At 53.6% G+C, this 18,835-nt stretch overlaps 1 protein-coding gene across 1 annotated transcript; it reads right to left on the bottom strand.

Annotated features, from left to right (window-relative positions):
* Nucleotides 1-286: 286 nt before the first annotated feature.
* On the bottom strand, nucleotides 287-18,471 carry DRC7 (dynein regulatory complex subunit 7). Its single transcript, XM_061134642.1, has 17 exons — nucleotides 18,163-18,471; nucleotides 17,428-17,602; nucleotides 16,206-16,331; nucleotides 15,267-15,461; nucleotides 13,187-13,345; nucleotides 11,638-11,856; nucleotides 10,598-10,726; nucleotides 7,151-7,223; nucleotides 6,193-6,321; nucleotides 5,867-5,995; nucleotides 4,672-4,892; nucleotides 3,669-3,884; nucleotides 3,046-3,156; nucleotides 2,848-2,958; nucleotides 1,802-1,996; nucleotides 797-936; nucleotides 287-525 (listed from the first exon to the last, which is right to left on the bottom strand). Exons 1-17 carry the CDS (start codon nucleotides 18,357-18,359, stop codon nucleotides 432-434), a joined length of 2,619 nt encoding a protein of 872 aa, XP_060990625.1. The 5' UTR covers nucleotides 18,360-18,471; the 3' UTR covers nucleotides 287-431.
* Nucleotides 18,472-18,835: the final 364 nt, after the last annotated feature.

The following is an 18,835-nucleotide window of genomic DNA, read 5'->3' as shown; positions in this document are numbered from 1 at the left end:
AGCTCACAAAGTGGAAATGGCAAGCCCAAGGTGTGTGCCCCAGAACTTGGGTTCTTGACGCTAGACTGCAAGAGACTGAATTCCAGCGCCTCTTCTTATCAGCCACTAATTAGCCATGTGTGAAATGGGGATGCAGTTGCTGTGTTAAATAAGATAAGGCTGCAAAGGTGGTCCCAGGCCACAGATAAAGAAGGGAAGGAGAAAAAGGCTGCTGCTGGAGTCTGTGAAACATGAGGTACACGTGGCAAATGGCAAGTGTTTATTTACAGGCAAATTAGGAAAAGCGGGAAGGTAGTGTGCCTGAGTGGATGGTGATTAGCTGGGCATAGGGAACACGAGGGCCAGGCTTTGGGGGAGGTTTCTTTCTCTGGCAGCTTTGCTGAGGCCTCAGGAGGGACTCAAAGGACCACAAGTGTAGAGGGTGAAGAGCATCAAACGAAGACTTTAAGTAACTCCACCAGGCGTGGGTCCTTGTAGAGCTTTTCCTCCAGAGCCAAGTACTTCAGTGGGGCCAGCTCCTTGTGTCTGAAATCAGAGGGAGGGGTTACAGAGTTGGTACTCAGAGACTTCCCTGGTGGTCCAGTGGTTAAGAATCCTTCTTCCATTGCAGGGGACATGGGTTTGATCTCTGGTTGGGGAGCTGAGATCCCACATGCTGCAGGGCAATTAAATCTGCGTGCCGCAACCAGAGAAGCCTAGGCACCGCAATGAGGACCCAGCACAGCGAAAAATACAAAAGCTGGTGCTCCAACATCCTTGTGGGTCCTCTCGGCTCCCCTGACCCCTGCCTCCTCACCGACTGAGCCGCTGCTCCAGGATACGGATACGGAACATGGCCTGAGAGCAGTAACTCAGGTATAAGTCTTCATCCTCAGGCGTCAGGGTCACCTGATTCTCCTGATACCACTGTTGCTTCTTCTGCAGCTCTTGAGTCTCCTGTGGGCATGGGGAAGGAGAGCAGGAGGGCTGACCCAGACTGCAGGCTGCAGATCCCGCCCCCTGCACTGGGCATCAGACAGCCCCACAAGGTCAGCCCCATCACCCCTTCTCATAGAAGCCAGAGAAGCAGAGGCAGGAAACCCTTGTTTAGAGGGATACATGTCCACGAGGACTTCCCAGGTGGCTCAGTGGTAAAGAATCAGCCTGCCAATAGAGGAGACGAGGGTTCAATCCCTGACTGGGGAAGATCCCCTGGAGAAGGAAATGACAACCCACTCTAGTATTCTTGCCTGGGAAATCCCATGGACAGAGGACCCTGGTGGGCTATAGTCCATGGGGTCGGAAAGAGTCAGACACAACTTAGCGACTAAACAACAACAACAACATGTCCACGAGGTTAGAACAGGAGTCAGGACTGAGAGCCATGTGACTCTGGTCAAAGTACATTTTCAGAGCTTCCAATCTGTCATCTGCAAAATGAGGGTCATTGCATACACTCCCACCCCCACCACCATAGAGCTGTTTGTGAAGATTAAATAAGATAATGCAGGGGAACTACATGATGTGTACCTGACCAACAGAAATGGGTCAAAAACTATAGGAGTTGTTATAATGCTCCAGCCATCCATCCACCCTTCCATCCCTCCCTCTGTTCACTCATCCACCCCTCCATCCACCCTTCCACCCAATAAACAAGGATGAGGAAGGACAACTTGGTCCTTTGGACACACCAAACACTGACCTCCTCCCCCTCCGCCCATTAGTCCCTCACAAGTCTATGAGATAGTGAGCCAACAGCCCTGGGCCGGTTTTCCGGTAGAGGATGCCGAGGTCCCCACCCCTGCCAGGGCCCTGGCTGCACCTTTTCAAACCGAGCCTGGATGAGGTTGGCTTTGTCAATGAGCCGCTGCTTGAAGTCACTGAGGCACTCATCCTTGAGGCGCACGGCCTGCCAGCGCGTTAGCTTCTCCCCAGGCGGGAGCTGTGCCAGGAACGGGGCCAGGTAGTCCAGCTGGGCCTCCACCTGCCGCAGGTGCTCCTCGTGTAACACGCGCTCCTGTGAGAGGGGGCCAGGGGGTCAGCTGGACCAGCAGGGGCTGCAGACATCCCCCAACCAGCTCTGTCGAGATGTGACCACACAGAACCAGGCTTCAGACCCTCTGTGCTTGAGGCCTCAGAGGGCTCTTCGCTGACTCCTGAGATCATGGTTACTGGTGACAGCCAACTTCTGTGTCTGTGAGTTCACACATCTCCACTTGAGCCTCAGTACATACCTATCAATCAGCAAATGCTCGCTCGATAAATGGAATAAAGCATGGTTGTTAATGATGTTAAAAACTGCTGGTGAGTCCCTTTTTTCCCTTCCACCCTGGGGCCTTCTTTATGTCCTGCGTTGGCCGCCAGGGCCCAGTGAAGCTGGAGATGTGGGGGCGGACATCCCCACCTCTGGGGGTCTGAGAACCAGACTTCAGGTGCCCAGTCCTGTCTTGCCAACCTCATCTATTTTCTTTTTAGGAATCTCCACTTGGTTGGTGAAGGGGATTTAGAAGCTGGCCTCAAAAAACCAAGCTGGGTCTTGGCAACCAGACCCTTGGTAATGTGAAGGCCCTGTGTGCAGGGGCCAGAGAACTCAAGCCCGTGACCAGGTCACAACCCCCAGGGAAGCCCCCAAGTGGACGTCTTGGCTTGGCCATAGCTCCTGGAGGTGGTGTGGGGGGACCTGGCCTGTATCCTGAGCACTTGTTGAAGAGTGATCAGGGAAATGGTCAGCTCACAGCAAAGATGACCACTGTGGTGTTAATAACTTCATCGCCTCTAAAGGGCTTCCCCACAGAATCCCTATCAACCTCAGCACCCTGGAGGTGGGGGTGGGGGAGGGGCCCGGGGAAGCCAGGGAGCAGGGCTCACCATGGCCTCTCGGTACTCCTTGCTCTTCTCGTTGCGCTTGGTGTCGTAGATGGAGATGGTCAGCGTGTGTGCCTCCTCCTCCTCCTCCCGAAGCTTCAGGATCTCCAGCACCTGAGTTGGGAAGTGGGGGCAGACATGGTTAAAACACCCCCACCCCTGCTACCTGCCACCTGCCCACTCTCCCACGGAACACCTGACCTCCAGCTCCGACTCCCAGGCCTGATGTCTGGACAACTTCTCCTCGTTCTTCAGCTTCATCATGGCCTCGTACTGGTAGAGAAGCTTCTTGGTGTGCTCCATCGGCTCCACCTGGAACAACCACCACAGTGACTCGGAGAAGCAGCAGCAAGGGCTGGGGTTGTGGGCAGATTCTGGAGCCAGATCTCTTGGGTTCAAATCTTCCCCTGCCATTTTCTAGCTGTGTGACCTCCAGCCAGTTGCGTCACCTCTCTGGATCTGTTGCATCTCTAAAAACACAACTAGCAACAGAACAGAAACTGGGGGCTGGGGGGGGGGGGGGTGCTAAGGGATGTGCCAGCAAAGTCAGGATTGGAACTAGGAAAGCCAGCCCCGTGGAGGTGTTGAGATCTGTCACAGCCTTGGTCGCAGGATGGAAAAGGGGACGATTTTCAGAGGCGCTCAATGAGTATTATTCCCAGATGGGCGGTCTTGATTTTCCCAGGGGTGAAGATGAATTTCCAGGCTGGGTACAGAGTCTTCCACCCCAGTTCTCCAAGGTCGCCGAGACAGCATGGAGGGCCCCAGGGCTCTCTCTTCACTCCACCCCATCCTGCCCCTTCCCGCCAGACTCCCGAGCCCACCTCGAAGCTGATACACATGTCGGGGGTCATGATGATCTTGTTGCCCTTGCTGTCCACCTCCATGCGCCGCAGGAACTCGCGCTTGTTGGCCGTGATGTGGTCCGAGCGGCAGTGGTAGCGCAGCTGAATGCGCTCCTCTGCGATCAGAAACACTCGCTCGGCCACGTCCTCGTCCGCAGGCTTTGCAGGGTTGCGGAAGAATCGCTCTGTGATTTTCTGGGAGACCAGAACATGCGGAGGAGGCGGGGTGGAAAAGGGCGACTTCTGTTCCTGCTCTAAGGACAGGCACAAAGGACCCTCAGGGGTCTGGGTTCGTTTGGGGGACGGGGGTTCATGTAGAACAGCCCCTCCCAGCTCGACAGTGGCTCTCAAGGCCCCAGGGGTTCGCAGTGCTCGGGCCCTCCAGCCCCGTGTGGTGCGCCATTTCTTCTCTAGCTCCTTCCGCCAGACTCTGCTTGCCCACCTCCAGAGATGGGGAGCTCACCACCTCTCCAGGCAGCCTGCTCTATCACCTGACATTGCTTACTGCTAGTAAGAGCTTCTTTGGTGTGCAGAGGTTAAATACAGGTGCGAAATAACTTGTGATGATATGGAGGAAAAAGCCGCACAATTTAATGTGAAGAGGATGATACAAGAATTATGCGTGCGCACGCACGCGCGCACACACACACACACACATCTTTGAAAAGACTCTCAAAATCCAATATATTAATATGCGATAATAGCTGAGAGATAGCATTCTGAGATTTTTTTTACTTTTTATAATTTTACATATTTTCTAAGTGTTTAGTCAAGAGTGTGTATACACACACAAGGACATAATACCTCCGTGGCCCAGTGGCTGATGTCTGGTATCAGACAGACCCGAGATGGTGTGTTTGGTAAAACAGGAAGGGTCACTCAGTAAAGAAGGTTCCCCGGAGTCTGGGCTCCTCCCGTTCAGGGTAACCTTGGCCCACCAGAGTAAGCAGTAAGCCCATCCCCATGCCCAGCAAGTACTTACCACCATGGGCCGGGGGTTTGACTCTGCGCTGTTCAAAGCCAGCTTCTTCATGCGGGGCCCGAAATTGACATGGCGGTAGGAGAGGAAGTCTGGCCGTCCTTGGTAGTACTCTGTCATCGTCTTGGGCGTCTCCTCCCGCTTGATCAGGCCGTCCACGCGGGCCGTTTCATAAAACTCCATGACACGGTCCATCTCAGGTTGCATGGACTTGTACGAGTGCACTGCGGGGGAGGTTGGGGCCGGGCGATGCCTAGGTGAGCACCCGGAGCCCCTGGCTTCATAACCTGACCCCAGGCCTTGGGGAGAAGCCTCATGTATGATGGCACCAATGCCCTAGAGCTCGGTGTTTAGGCTGCTTCTAGCTTTTTTTATTGTTATGATCAACACCATGATGAACATGTGTTTTATGTATGTTTTCTTTTTGCCTGCTATTTGTGCAACAGAACTGCTGGTCAAAAAACATACATAATTGAAAGCTATCATTGATTATTTTGCCCAGCTGCTCCCCAGAAAAGTTGTGCCAATTTGCTGTCCTACCAGGAATGACGGGAAGTCACTTGCTTACACATGGTAGGGCCATTTTTTCATTTTTGCCAACTGAAGGGTTGTAGGTTGATCCCTTATTGATTTTCTTTCTTTCTTTCCCTTCCCTTCCCTCCCCTCCCCTTCTTCCTGTCTCAACCAAGTGAGATTGGTCATGTTTTTAGATGTATATTGACCCTATGTTTTTCTTTTGTGAATTCTTGGATTGGGTTGTTAATTCTCTCCCAGGATATGTCCTTCCCTGCTTCCCAGCCTCCTGGCCTTGTGGCCACATCCGCACTGCCATACTTCTGCCCCCTGCATCGCCCTTGTGGGGGTGCTTGTTGGTTTTCTTGTCAGCATCCTAACCCCTGTAAACGTGGCCCCAATGGGAACCTGATCCCAACCACAGCATGGACTGCGGCCCTGCTTTACCTTTCTTAGAGGAACACTTGTCACATTTCCTTAGATTTTCTGTGCCTCCTCTGACCTCCCACACATCTGCTTTGCTTGGGGAGGCAGGGGCTATTTCTGTTGCTTTCCACCCAAGAACCCTGGCAATAAGGATGCTGGTTGCTCCCACCACGCATCAGCTGCCCTGCAGGCTGCTCTAAGGAGGACATGAGGCCCCCACCCTGGGCTCCTAGCTGGCCTAGTGACGGGGTCCACGCACTGCGCAGCGCCTGGGGGTGGCCCGGCTTGAAGTAGTCGACATTCAAGCCCGTGATCTTGTTTATGTGCTTCAGCTCCAACATGTCCTCCCTGTTCTGGTACCACTCCTTCACCTCCAAAGTCTTGGTACCTGTGGGGCCCAATCGGTGCCTGAAGCAGCCAGGCCCGGTGCCCCAGCCGCCGTCCCACCACTCCCAGCACACAGCGACCAGCAGGGCCCGCACTCACACGGATAGGGGTGGTGACATGACCGAGGTCACGTCACCTGTCGGGGACCCAGCTCTCCTGCCCTCTCCCCGCCCCCCGCAGCTAGGGCTGCCCCCTTACACTCCAGGTCCTCGTAGGTGGTGAGGCGGCACACGAGGCCGTTGTTGTTGAGGTACGGGGCCCACTTCTCTAGCTTCGCCCTCTTGTACTGTATCACCTTCTTCCCGTTTGGGCAGCGGGTCTCGAACGCTGAGGACACAGAGTGGGTTGGGGTCCTTCCTCCCCACACTGGGGAGCCTCACCAGCCACTCTCCAGCCTCTGTTCACTGTGCTGTTTGCTCAGCTCCTCCAGCCCCCAAGCCCACTCCAGGGAGGCAGAGGGGACGAGTCACCGGTGCGGCTCCTGCCCTGGAGCACATTTCAGCTTGAGCCTGACCACACCGCACTCTTGCTTCCAGACCTCGGCTAGAAACGCCATCCCCTCCTGCCCTTACTGTGCTGACTTCTTCTGATCCCTTAAAACTTAGCTTAGATGAGCTTCCTCCCAGAAGCCCTTCCTGCCCACCCACTCCCCAGCCTCCAACCCCCTGGTTCCCAGGACACCCTCTCCAGCCCTTCCCACCCTGATGGGACAGCCTAGGTCCTCCCTGTAGGTCTAGGCACTCCCAGATGGAAATCTCAGCAATCAGCAGAGGTTGGCATGGGGCAAAAGCATGCCCTGACCCCCTGCTTTCCCTGCCTGCCCCTTCTTGGTCCTGAGACCCCTGCCCGCCCTGGGTACTGTGCATAGTCTCCTCCTGGCAGAGTGGGGTGAGGGAGGGGAACAGCTGTGTCCTGGTCCCCAGTCCTCCAGCGCCTGCCACACTCCATCAGCCCGGGTCTGGTAACTGAGCCCTGGCCTGTGTGCCAGACTAGGGTCAGGCCCCCGGCTGCAGAGCTGAGTGTGTATGGTGGGAAGGAAGAAGTGAAGAGGGTGCAGCAGGAAACATGGGGCCAGGGTTTGAAAATGAGGGGCCAAGGCAGCCCCTGCCAGCATCCCGCTACCACAGATGCCCCCAAAGGCCCAGAGATGCTGTACCTTCGGGGGAGATCTCAATCTGCTCCACCCACGAGGGCGGCATGTCGAAGCTCTTATCCTCATCCTCCTTGCCCTGTTGGGAGAGGTGGGGGTGGGGTGGGTAGCTCTGATCAGGACTGGGCCTTCTGATCAGGGCTGACTTACGGGCAGGTCTCTCACCCTCCAGGGCCGAGCCCCCCAAGGTGGCTTGTCAGCTCCCCCAGGGGTGCTAGAGATCTGACCTGGTGTGACCTGAGACAGGCGGGAGGAGGAAGAGCAGCTCCACCCCTCTACCCACCTGGCGCCTGGCGAGGACAGCCACGCCCTGTCCCGTGTGACCCCCTCCCACTGCCCACAGAGGCAGGAGACAAAGACACAGGCCTTTTAAGAGGGGCTTCTGGAGTCGGGTGGGCCCAAACCCCACCCTCCATCCAACACCAGCTCAGGTAAATTCCCTTAACGGCTCTGAGTCTCAGTTTTCTAACTGCTTGGGAGGACTGACTGATAAAAGCACATAAGGGTTTGGGACACTGCCTGATTGCCCTTATTATTTTTCTTTCTCTTTGAGCCTAGTTTCCCCATCTGGCAAATAAGGCCTAGTCTAGACAAACGAACTCTCTGATGATACGGAAGGCCATAGTTAGCAGGAAAAGATTTCCCATGTTCACTGCACTCACACAGCCTATCCCCACTGTGAACTCTCTGACGACGAAGAAGGCTCGAACTGCTAATAAACATTCTCTACAGTCACTGCACTTATAAGGTCTTTCTTCAGTGTGAACTCTCTGATGATTGAGAAGGCTCATCCTAGCAATAAAAGATTTCCCACAATCACTGCACTCATAAAGCCTTTCTCCACTGTGAATTCTCTGATGATACCAAAGGCCAGAGTTAGCAGTAAAAGATTTCCCACATTCACTGCACTCATAAGAGTTTTCTCCAGTGTGGATTTTCCTACAGGAACTGAGGAGGTGCATTTAATTAAAGGATGCCCCATAGTCACTGCCCTTATATGGCACTTCCCCACTGTGAACTTTCTCTTGATAATGGATGCCAGCCAGAGTAATAAAAGATTTTCCATATACATTACAGGATTAAGGCCTTTCTCCTGTGTGAATTCTCTGATGTCTATGGAAATTGGAGTTGTTGATAAAAGATTTCCTGCATTCATTGCACATGGAAGGCCTGTCTCCAGTTGAATTCTCCGATGTACATAGAAAAGAGGATTTATGGGTAAAACATTTTTCCCATTGAATGCATTCACTTATATGGTCTTTCTCCAGTATGAATTCTCTGATGTTCAATTTAAAAACAATACAAATGAATACACATGCAAAACAGAAATAAATTCAGGTTTAAGGGCTTCACGGGTGGCTCACTGATAAAGAACCTGCCTGCTAATGCAGGAGATGTGGGTTCGATCCTGGGTCAGGATGACGCCCTGAAGGAGGAAATGGCAACCCACTCCAGTATTTTTGCCTGGAGAATCCCATGGACAGGGGAGCCTGGCGGGCTACAGTCAATGGGGTCACAAAGAGTCGAACATGACTTAGCAACTACATTGGACAAATGATCTTCAGGTTAGGTAACCACAGAAACTTGCACAAGATTTTCTCAGTTTGAAACTTCTCCATGAATGGATACATGTAAATGCATAGCTGAGTCCCTTCACTGTCCACCTGAAACTATCACAACATTGTTAATCGGCTGTACTCCAATATAAAATAAAAAATTAAAAAAAAAAAAACCTCTTGCCGAATTGCTCAGATCTCTGATACCCGCTTGGCCCGTCTGTTCTCATTTTGAGGCCAGCAGGGGGCGCCAGTGGTCCAGGATTTACTGCACAGGAGCGGAGTCTCTCTGGTCTCCAGAGAGAAGACGCTGAGAACACTCAACACCATTTCCAGGTGAGTCTACACGTCTGTCCAAGCACATCACACCGGTGGTCTCACTTGTCTTCATGTAGCCCCAGGAGGCCAAACAGAACTGCCTTTGAGAACCCAGACTTGGGAGCTGGACTGTTAAATCCCAAGTCAAATCCCAGCTCTGTCACTTATTGGCTATTTAACTTTGGGTCAGTTATTTTACCCCTCTGTGTATAAGCCTTCTTGTCAGTAAAATGGGGCAATAATAATCATGGATGACAATACTAGTACCCATCACCCCGGGTAGCTGTCAAGATTTTGGCAAGTTAAATACCTACTGGCACTTACAAGGGCTTCCCTGGTGGCTTAGATGGTAAAGAATCTGCCTGCAATGCAGGAGACCCAGGTTCAATCTCTGGGTCGGGATGATCCCAGCCCACTCCAGTATTCTTGCCTGGAAAATCCCTTGGACAGAGAAGCTTGGCGGGCTACAGTCCATGGGGTGGCAAAGAGTCAGGCACAACTGAGCCACTAACACTATCTCTTTCACAGCACTTAGAAAGGGCCATGAGTGTTACCTGTGGGCTGAATTGTATCCCCCCAAAACTCATATGTCCTAGTACCCAGAACCCCAGCATTGACTATATTTGGAGACAGGATCTTTAAAGAGGTATCTAAGTTAAACTGAGGTCATTAGGTTGAGCCCAATCCAATACTACTGGTGTCCTTATAGGAAGAGATTAGGACACAGACCCACACAGAGGAAAGAGTGTGAGGACCTGGGGGTGGGCACCCCTACAAGCTAAGGAGAATCCAACCCCACTGACAGCTCGACTTCCAGTCTCCGGGGCTGTGAGAAAAGAAATTTCTACTGTGTAAGCCACCCAGTCTGTGTTATGGCAACTTTAACAAACGAATACCCCAGTTATTCCTACTGTGATGTAACTGACCCCATTCCCCCATTTTACATACAGACGATGAAACTGACGTTTCCAACAGTTAGGAAGTTTGCCCAAGATGTCGGAACCAATAGTGAAGGCATCTGGGCGTCTGACTTCCACTCACAGGGCCTCATGCAGACCTGCCTGGATTGCCCCTGAGTAGGAGATCAGAGATGACCAGGCCAATGACCTTCAGAAGGGCTGATAGGAGGGACAAGAAAGGTGTGGAAGTGTGTGTGTGGAGGATTGTGATGACTATGCAGGAGAGGCCTGGATGTGAGAGATGGGTTCTGGGGCTCCCCAGGCTTATGGAGAGGGTCTTATTGCCCTACTCCAAAGGGCAGGGCAACCCCTGAGTGGGGTGTGGACTGTGTGTGTATCTATAGGGAGGGAGTGAAGGGTGGGCAGGAGCCTGAATGCAAATCCCAGCCTTTCCCTGCACCATTTGGGGGCCCCGGGCAGGTCACTGGACATGTCTGGGCCTCAGTCTGCCCATCTGTAAAGTGAGGGCATGGTCCAGGTCCTTCTGTTTCAAGGAATCTATAAGTGGTCTATCTGAACTGCCCCCCACCGACCCTAGACACATCCCTGTAGGGGGAAGTGTGTCAGGCTGGCCTGAAGCAAGACAGGGTGTCAAGTCTCCCTACTCCACCGAGACTCACCAGTTTTTCCACGTCGTCATCATCATTCATCCCCTCGTCCTCCTCCTCAGTCAGGGACAGGAAAGGCTTGTCGGTCCCCAAGAGCAGGTACTCCCACCTCACAGGGTCTCCCAGGTCGAAGACCAACTCCTGATGGAGAAGGGGGTCGCTGAGCACATCCCACAGCCAGTGGCCCCCCTCCTGCTCCACAGGGGCAGGGAGGGGGTGGGGAACTGCCAAGCCCAGGGTGAGAAGAGACCCGGCTGGGTCTCAGAGGGGCCAGAATAGGGCTCCAGGCTGCCTTTGAGAGTCCTCGCCCGCCCTCCTCATCCCCACAGGGAGATGGAGGCCCTGAGGGGGCTGGGACTCCCTTCCCGGGTTGGTCTCTGGGTGAGAGACTCGGAAACTCTCTGGCCTGGGATAGGCCTGGATATGGAGCTCATTCGGCATTGTCCTTACAGGAAGAGATGAGGTGTCACTGCATGGCAAAAACCGGTTCAAGAAATAGAACATTATCTACACTCCCAGAAAGTCCCCTGGTATCCAGTTACCACCTCCCTCCAAACGTGTGCACATATTTTTCAACGTCTTTAAATGGCACTGAGGTTTTGTTTTTTGTTTTGGCTGCACTGGGTCTTCGTTGCCCCAAGGCATATGGGATCTTAGTTCCCCCACCAGAAATCGACCCCGCATCCCCGGCATTGGAAAGGGATTCTCAACCACAGGACCACCAGGGAAGTCCTGGCACTGTGTTCTTATACATAAATATGTATGGAAGTTCATTGAGCTGAACGTGTAGGATAAGTGCATTTTTCTGCATGTATATTGCACTTCAATACAATGTTTTTAAAAAATTGAACTAACAATCCACATTTTATAAGGATACAGAAACTAACAGTGACAATAATCATACTAGAATGATTATGTATGGGCAAAGCAGTAGGCCCTGGGTACTCCAGGAAAAGTCCAAAGCCCTCTTGGCTGGTGGCCAGCTCTCCCCACTGGTCACACCCACCTTCCCCCACTGTGCCTGCCACACCCGCCCAGGCCCCGCCCAGCACCTTGCAGCAGTTCCAACAATCCTGCATGTTGACCCAGTAGTTCTTGTGGTTCCAAAGGCTCTCAATTCCCAGGAAGTGATCGTCCTGGGTGCTGTAGCTGTGTGCAGTGAATGGGTCAATGAAAAAGCTCTCAGGCACCTCGCGTTTCCCCGACAGCACCAGGACCCAGGAATGCACACGGAGGCCATGCAGGGGGTCGGTCTTTGCATTCTCCTGCTCCTACACGGGAAAGGGAGGTGACCTTGAAGCAAATGGATGGGAAGGGGATCATCAGGGGTCCAAACATCTCCCTGGGGCTGAGGAACTGGCAAAAGAACCGAATTTTGATCCACACTGCATCTCTGGCTGACTTCGTGACCTTGAGGACATCACCCCACCTCTGAACCCATTTTCTTATTGGTAAAATGGGAGGATCTAGCTCAATCTGTGGTTTATAAACTTGACCTTATGGAGCTCTAGGGTATCTGGGATTTATTGGCTTTCTGTGTTGTGATTCTGGGTGAGATTTCATCCAAAGAAAGACAGAGGGCCACCATATGGCTTCCTTGTCTGCACCCCTCTGCAAAAAGGGTCACTGTGCCATGTTCATTATTGCATCCCCAGGGTCTACTGCATCCCACAGTAGACCCTCAATAAATACTATATGGAAGGAAAGACAAGAAGGGAGGGAGGCAAAGTAGATGAGAGGGATGATGAGAGTGTGGGGGGAGAGGAGGAGAGATGGGAGGATGGGTAAGAGGATGGTGGGAGGATGGATGGGAGGGTGGAAGGGAGGATGAACAGGAGGGTGGATGAAAGGATGGATGAGAGGATGGTGAGAAGAATGGATGGGAGGGTGGATGGGAGGATGAATGAGAGGGTGAATTAGAGGATGGATGAGAGGATGGTGGGAGGATGGATGGGAGGGTGGTGGAAAGATGGTGGGAGGATGGTGAGAGGATGGATGGGAAGGTGGATGGGAGGGTGGTGGGAGGATGGTGGGAGGATGGATGGAAAGGTGGATGGGAGGGTGGTGGGAGGATGGTAGGAGGATTGTGGGAAGGTGGATGGGAGGATGAATGGGAGGATGAATGAGAGGATGGTGAGAGGATGGATGGGAGGGTGGATGGGAGGATGAATGGGAGGGTGGATGGGAGGGAGAATTGGAGGATGGATGAGATGATGGTGGGAGGATGGTGGGAGGATTGAGGGAGGATGGTGGGAAGGTGGATGGGAGGGATGGTGGGAAGGTGGATGGGACGATGGATGTAGAGTGTATGCAGGTAAATCTTCAGTGAGCTCCTGGTCTGGAACAAGGACACCAGAACTGCACAGCACACAATGAATTGGCCCAGGCAGCAAAGCTCTGTAGTGTTAGCATCTGGCTGACCACCACTGGAATTCCCGCATGGCCTGGTGGAGGTGGGGTTGGTTGGAAGGGGAAGGAGGGGATTTGAACCTGGGGGCCCATAAACACATCCCTTCGTGACCTGTATCTGTTTCCCCATTCCTAGCAGCCCCTTCTCTGGAGCCGAGTTCACGGCTTGAGGGCTGAGGATGGTGGACCCACCAAGAGGCGTGCCTCCTCCTGCTTCCGCCGATTCTCCTCCTCAGCCTTGATCGCCTCCTGCCTCTTCACCTCCTGTTCCTGCTCAAACCTGCTGGTCAGGTCCCTGGGCGGTTTGATGGCATACTTCTTAGGGGGTGCCTTCTCCTCTTCCTTGACTGTCTGTCACGAGACAAGAGAAAAAGGATCAGCAGCCACCCACACTGTTGCTCCTGGAGGCTGCGGGCTTTCTGACCCCAAACACAGAAAGAGCCTCAGCTCCAGACCCGTGACTGTGGGCATGTCCTCCCAGTTCCCTAACCGCAGGATCTTCTGCAAAATTCAGTGAGAACCTTTTCCCCAGGCTTGATCTGCCAAATGAAGACAGGACAATGCCTGTATGAGTTGCCCATCCAGGCCGGAGCTCAGGAGGTGTGACTTCCGTTCTTCATCCCCCACAGCCTAGACTAGCTGTGATCTGGATCTGATTTAAAAAATGGGGCAAATTGTCGGGAGTCAGATTTTCCAGGTTTTGTTACTGCAGGGCTTCATATGTTGACTTGAAATGAGTTTCCTGGGCTCAGAAGAACAAAGTGTCTGTGTGTGTGTGTGTGTGTGTGTGTGTGTGTGTGCATGAGCGTGTGTACCCAAATGTGTGCTAGGTGGCCAGAAAAATGTCCAGGAAAGGACACCACAGAAGCTGCAGAATGGCGACCTGGTATGAAGGAGAAATAGCAAATCTCCACCATTCATAGTCAGACAGACTGGGCCTCAACCCCCAGGGACCCATTTACCAGCTGTGTGACTTTGGTCACAAAAACTGTGTCATCTCAACACACTCACATGTAAAACACAAGAGCAATCATTCCTACCACGCAGTGCTCTTGAGAGGAGCAACCAAGTCAAGAAATGTGTAAGTGGTTTATAGACCGGAATGTTCTCAGCACCCATTAGCTATTGATATCAATTTCATAATTAAAATTCTGGCTGAGCTAAGAGGCCCCTATGTGAGTTCATAGGCCTTTGGAGCCAAAAGCAGTGATGGAGCTTTTCTTGTTCCATCTTTCCTGGGGAGCTGGGCCTGAGAGAGCAGGCTGGGCTCTCACCAGGTGCCTCCCTCCCCTCCTCCACCAGAGAACAGCCCCGGGGGCCCCAGTTGCTCACACACATATAACACAGGTGCATCATGCTGGTTGCCTCAGGTCCCTGGACCCCCTGCCCCAAGCTGCAGATACACATGGGGCCTTGACCCTGGATCACAAAGTCCTGGAATCAATCCAGTTCATGAAAACCATTATCTGCCTGTGCATGCATGCTAAGTCGTTTCAATCATGCCTGACTCTTTGTGACCCTATGGACTGTAGCCTGCCAGGATCCTCTGTCCGTGGCATTCTCCAGGCAAGAATACGGAGTGGGTTGGCATGCCCTCCTCCAGGGAATCTTTCCAACCCAGGGATTGAACCCACATCTCTTATGTCTCCTGCATTGGCAGGCGGGTTCTTACTAGAACCACCTGGGAAGTCCTTTCTGCCTGTAGTGTGGTTATTTTCCAAATGCACAGAGATGCTTTAATGATTCCTACAATTAAATTCACTTAGAAGTGTTTTGAGTGTTCACAGCCACCTCGGGTCATTATGGTGTGCTCAGCCAGCATATATAAAAGCACAACCACTGCCTGCTGTGGTTTGCTGAAATTTTGTGCTGTTGAAAAGGGATCTTTTTACATGAGAGATGCTGAGGGAAAAAAAAGAAAGAACTACATGTCTGTTCATTTGTCTGCTTTTTCCTTATATGAAAATGACTGGATGGATTTTTATCACATGCACAGGATAAATTTGGAAGAATTTGGCTGAAGATAGCCACCATGTGGCATTTGCTAATGTGGGGAACACAGTAGCTGCAACTGAGTGACAACAAGTGGAGAGGAGCAGCCAGTTTGGAGGAATGGGCTGTGTGCATGAAGATGCCAAGGGGAGAGAAATCATCAGTGGTTTGATTTCAGTGGGCGCAGGTGTCCCAGTTGTAGAGCTCAGCAGCAGGGACAGGCTACCGTAAGGATGGCATGTCTCGTGTGATGCTGAGGGCAGCAGGGGCCCGGCCGTACCTCCTTGGGCTTCAAGGTGAGTGGGCACACCTCCCGAGTTAGGTCCATGAGGCACAGGTCCTGCGAGCCGTAGCCATTGACACAGTAGGCATCGTAGCCAGCACCGATGAGCATGGAGCAGAGCAGCGTGCTGAAGTCGAAGCAGTTCCCCTTCTGGTACTTGAGCACGGTGGTCGAGGAGTACAGGTACAAGGGCTGGGCACAGCAGGCTGGTCAGTACAGCCGCCCCCTCCCTCCCTGCCCCTCGCCAGGCTCCCCGGGGCTGGGCGCCAGGGCCAGTGTGCAGGCTCGACCCCAGTGGGGCTCCTCCCCTTTGCTGGGTTAGGGAGCCTGCTAAGAATGGGGTGAAAACCACAGCCCCTGTGTCCAGAAAGTGCAATCCACATTTGCCTGTAATGTGGGGCTGTGGACTTCTTCCTGATGGGAAAGACCGTCTGGGATGTCGAGGCTTCTGGTCTGAGGATCTTTGATTGGATGTTTTATGGTTTTATTCCAAAGTTACCCTACCTTCTTCCTCTATCTCTCTCTTCTCTTTCTCCACTGTGTATGTATCCCCTTCTCTCGCCCTCCTTCCCACCCTCCATTCTTAAAGAGATTAAGCTGGTCAGAACCCCAAAAATGTGGCCTTGGAACGTGGGTAGCAGGTCCCCCCTCTCTCCTTTTCCACCTCCTAAAGTCCCGAAAAGAAGACTCCGAAAGCCGAAGGAGGCAAAGAGGCGGGAGTCCAGAGATCAAGCATGCTACGTGACCTCAGGCAAGTGGCTGTCTCTTTCTGGGCCTGTTCCCATCCTCCCTCCCAGCCAGGGGGTCGGTGAGGGGTTCGGCCCAGACAGACTCATAGACTGTGGCCCGAGGTCGGCCAAGCCTCCTTCTGCCGACCTGCCTGGTTTCCCATCTCCGGCTTCGTGGCCTCAGGATGCAGCCCCCGGTGGTACTTACAGGTTTGAGGGGGTCGGGCAAGGGGACCATGGCCAGGAAGTCGGAGACGAACTGGGCACAGGTGTCCCAGTTGTAGAGCTCAGGGTAGGGCATCAGTGTGGGCCGGATGGTTGTGCTCACGAACTTCTGCAAACGGAGAGACCACAGGCCCTGGGGCAGCGTGCCACTTGGGAAGAAACCACGGTGCTCCGAGGAAGCTGGAGACCTCGGGATGGGGTTGGGGGTGGCTCCCTAGGCCTCTCTGGGCCTCGGGTTCCTACTCAGGGCCTTGGGAGTTGGAGGAAGGGATTCCCTCAAGGCCCTTCTTGCCCAGCTTTCGAATAATCCTGTGCGAGTGATGTGATCGCTACCGCGTCATCACCACCACCCCATTCAGTGCCGCCGGACCCGCATCACCTCCCTGACCCCCAGCAACTCTGTGAGGCGGGTCCTGCTGACAGGCGAGGAAGCCGAGGCTCGAGAGGTGAGCTGACTTGTTCAGGTTCACAGTCAGTGACAGAGTCAGGTCTGTCTGGCTTTAGACCGCGGCCCAACGTGGGGGACCTAGTGCTTCTGTGGCCTTTGAGGGGCTGCTCTGCTGCCCTGGGGCCAGGGGCCAGGCCTCTGGGGTCTCCCTGTGAATTCGAGGAAGGTTCCACCAGCACCAGATCACACATGGCCCCACCTAAGGGGCAGCCCCTGCTGATGGCTGTAGCAGAAACACAGGTCTGGGGTTACCAGATCCAGGAAAGAGGGGACTAGGGATCTGGTTGGAATGGTTGAGTTCCAAGTGCTGGCAGCTAACACAAGGCTTACATCACCTGGTGGGCCAGATTAAACGGTCCACAAGCCCCAGTCAGCCTATGCATGGGCTGCGGCATTGTAACTTCGCATTCACCTCCTGCCATTCTGTCTACAGGTGGGGAAACTGAGGCCGAGAGAGACTCAGGGACGTGCCCTGGGTCCCAGGGTGGAAAGGAAGGAGGCCAGCACTCTGGTCCTGGCCTGTTTTGTCTTATATCTCTGCCTTTTTCTGCACAGGGCTGGCCTCAGGGGCTGGAGACCGCACTGGGTGTCCGACTGCCCCTTAGATGGGGCACGGGGGCTCCAAGCCACCACAGACCCCAGGGATGACGCACACCGGGCCTGCTGGGGCCTGTGGGCATTTGAGTTTATATGCTGCCCCCACCACCCCCTGTGAGAGGTCTGTGCCCCGGCCCTGCCCTCCACCGCCCGGTCTTACCGGCACTTCACACTCGTTCAGTGGGTGCAGGAAGAGGGGCACGCGGTCCGGACACAGGTGGCTGTACTGGCAGGAGAAGTTGTCTGCCACCTGCAGCAGGTGTTCCTCCTTGAGCGTGTTGCTTTGGTAGGAAAGGGGCAGCTTGGAGGTGTCAATAGTGTCCTTGGTGAAGGTCCTGTGTCCACAAGAGGGTGGTATCAGCCTGCGTGGGGTTGGGCCTGGCACACAGGGAGCCCTCCATCGGCCTTAGCTGCCACCGCCTCTACTGCATCCTCCTTTAATCCTCACAACTACTTAGGAGGGAAGTGTCCTTCTTATCAGCCGCTCTTTTTTACTTGGAGGATAATCGCTTTACTCGGTTGTGTTGATTTCTGCTGTGCAACAACCATAAGGATACATATGTCCCCTCCCTCCCCTCACCATCATCCCACCCCTCTCGGTTGTCACAGAGCACTGGGTTGATCAGCTGTCCCTTTAAACAGATGAGGGAAATGATGCACAGAGGGGCTGAGTGGCTTGCCCAAGGTCACGCAGCTAGGGAGGGGCAGAGTGGAGACTTGGACCAGACAGCCTGAAAGCACCGTCCTCGCTCTTAACCACCTCCTTGTATGTCCCCGTGCTGCCTCCTAGCCCAGGCATCACCATTCTGACCTGGTCTCTCTCTGCCCAGCCCTGATCTGACCCCGCCAGGGTGGCTGGGCCAAAGCCCCGTCCCTCCCCACCCCTGACACTCACAAGAGCTTCTCTGGGACAGAGACCTCGATCTCTGACAGCTTCCTCTCCAGGTCTCTGAGCATCTCCTGCGTCATGGTGGTCTCCTCCCTCCGCACCTCCGTCGGCCTCTTGGTTTTCTCGCCCCTCTCGGCCCGCTCAGCTGCCTCTTCTCGCTCCGCCGCCTCTTCCTCCTCCACCTTCTCCTTCAGGACTTCCATTCTGGCGTGTCTCTGACTGTCTAGAGAGGAGGTCGCTGCAGGAGGATTAAATGCACTCAGAATGCCGATTTCAGGCCAGAATGGAGTCAACGACACCACCTGTGTCCCTGGGTGGTGCTTTGATGTGCTTTAGAATTCAGGGGTCCCCAGCCTCCGGGATCTAATGTCTGTTGATCTGAGGTGGAGCAGATGTCATAATAATAGAAATAAATTGCACAACAAATGTCATGTGCTTGAATCATCCTGAAACCACCTCCCTCCACCCCTGGTCTGTGAAAAAATTGTCTTCAATGAAACTGGTCCCTGGTGCCAGAAAGGTTGGGGACCGCTGGTTTAGATCACAAAGGGAGGAGGCAAGACCCTCTTAAACACCCTTTCCATCAGAGAGAAAGTCTTCACGTGGTGTGAGCACATCTGTAACACCTTTCTGATATTTGCAAATTTCCCCTTAAAGCAGAGATGACATAGGTCACACG

The sequence above is a fragment of the Dama dama genome, chromosome 4, assembly GCF_033118175.1.
Source record: "Dama dama isolate Ldn47 chromosome 4, ASM3311817v1, whole genome shotgun sequence".
Lineage (NCBI taxonomy): Eukaryota > Metazoa > Chordata > Mammalia > Artiodactyla > Cervidae > Dama > Dama dama.
Note: the sequence above shows the minus strand (reverse complement) of the source record. Positions and strands in the feature narration are given on the sequence as shown.

What these genes read in the sequence shown, in the direction of transcription:
- DRC7 (XM_061134642.1), bottom strand. Translation starts at nt 18,359, where the DNA reads ATGGAAGTCCTGAAGGAGAAGGTGGAGGAGGAAGAGGCGGCGGAGCGA. An exon ending in AGGAGGAGGCACGCCTCTTG is followed by an intron (nt 11,857 to 13,186) that starts GTGGGTCCACCA and finishes TTTCCCGTGTAG; the next exon opens with GAGCAGGAGAATGCAAAGAC. An exon ending in CCTGGGAGTCGGAGCTGGAG is followed by an intron (nt 2,959 to 3,045) that starts GTCAGGTGTTCC and finishes TTCCCAACTCAG; the next exon opens with GTGCTGGAGATCCTGAAGCT.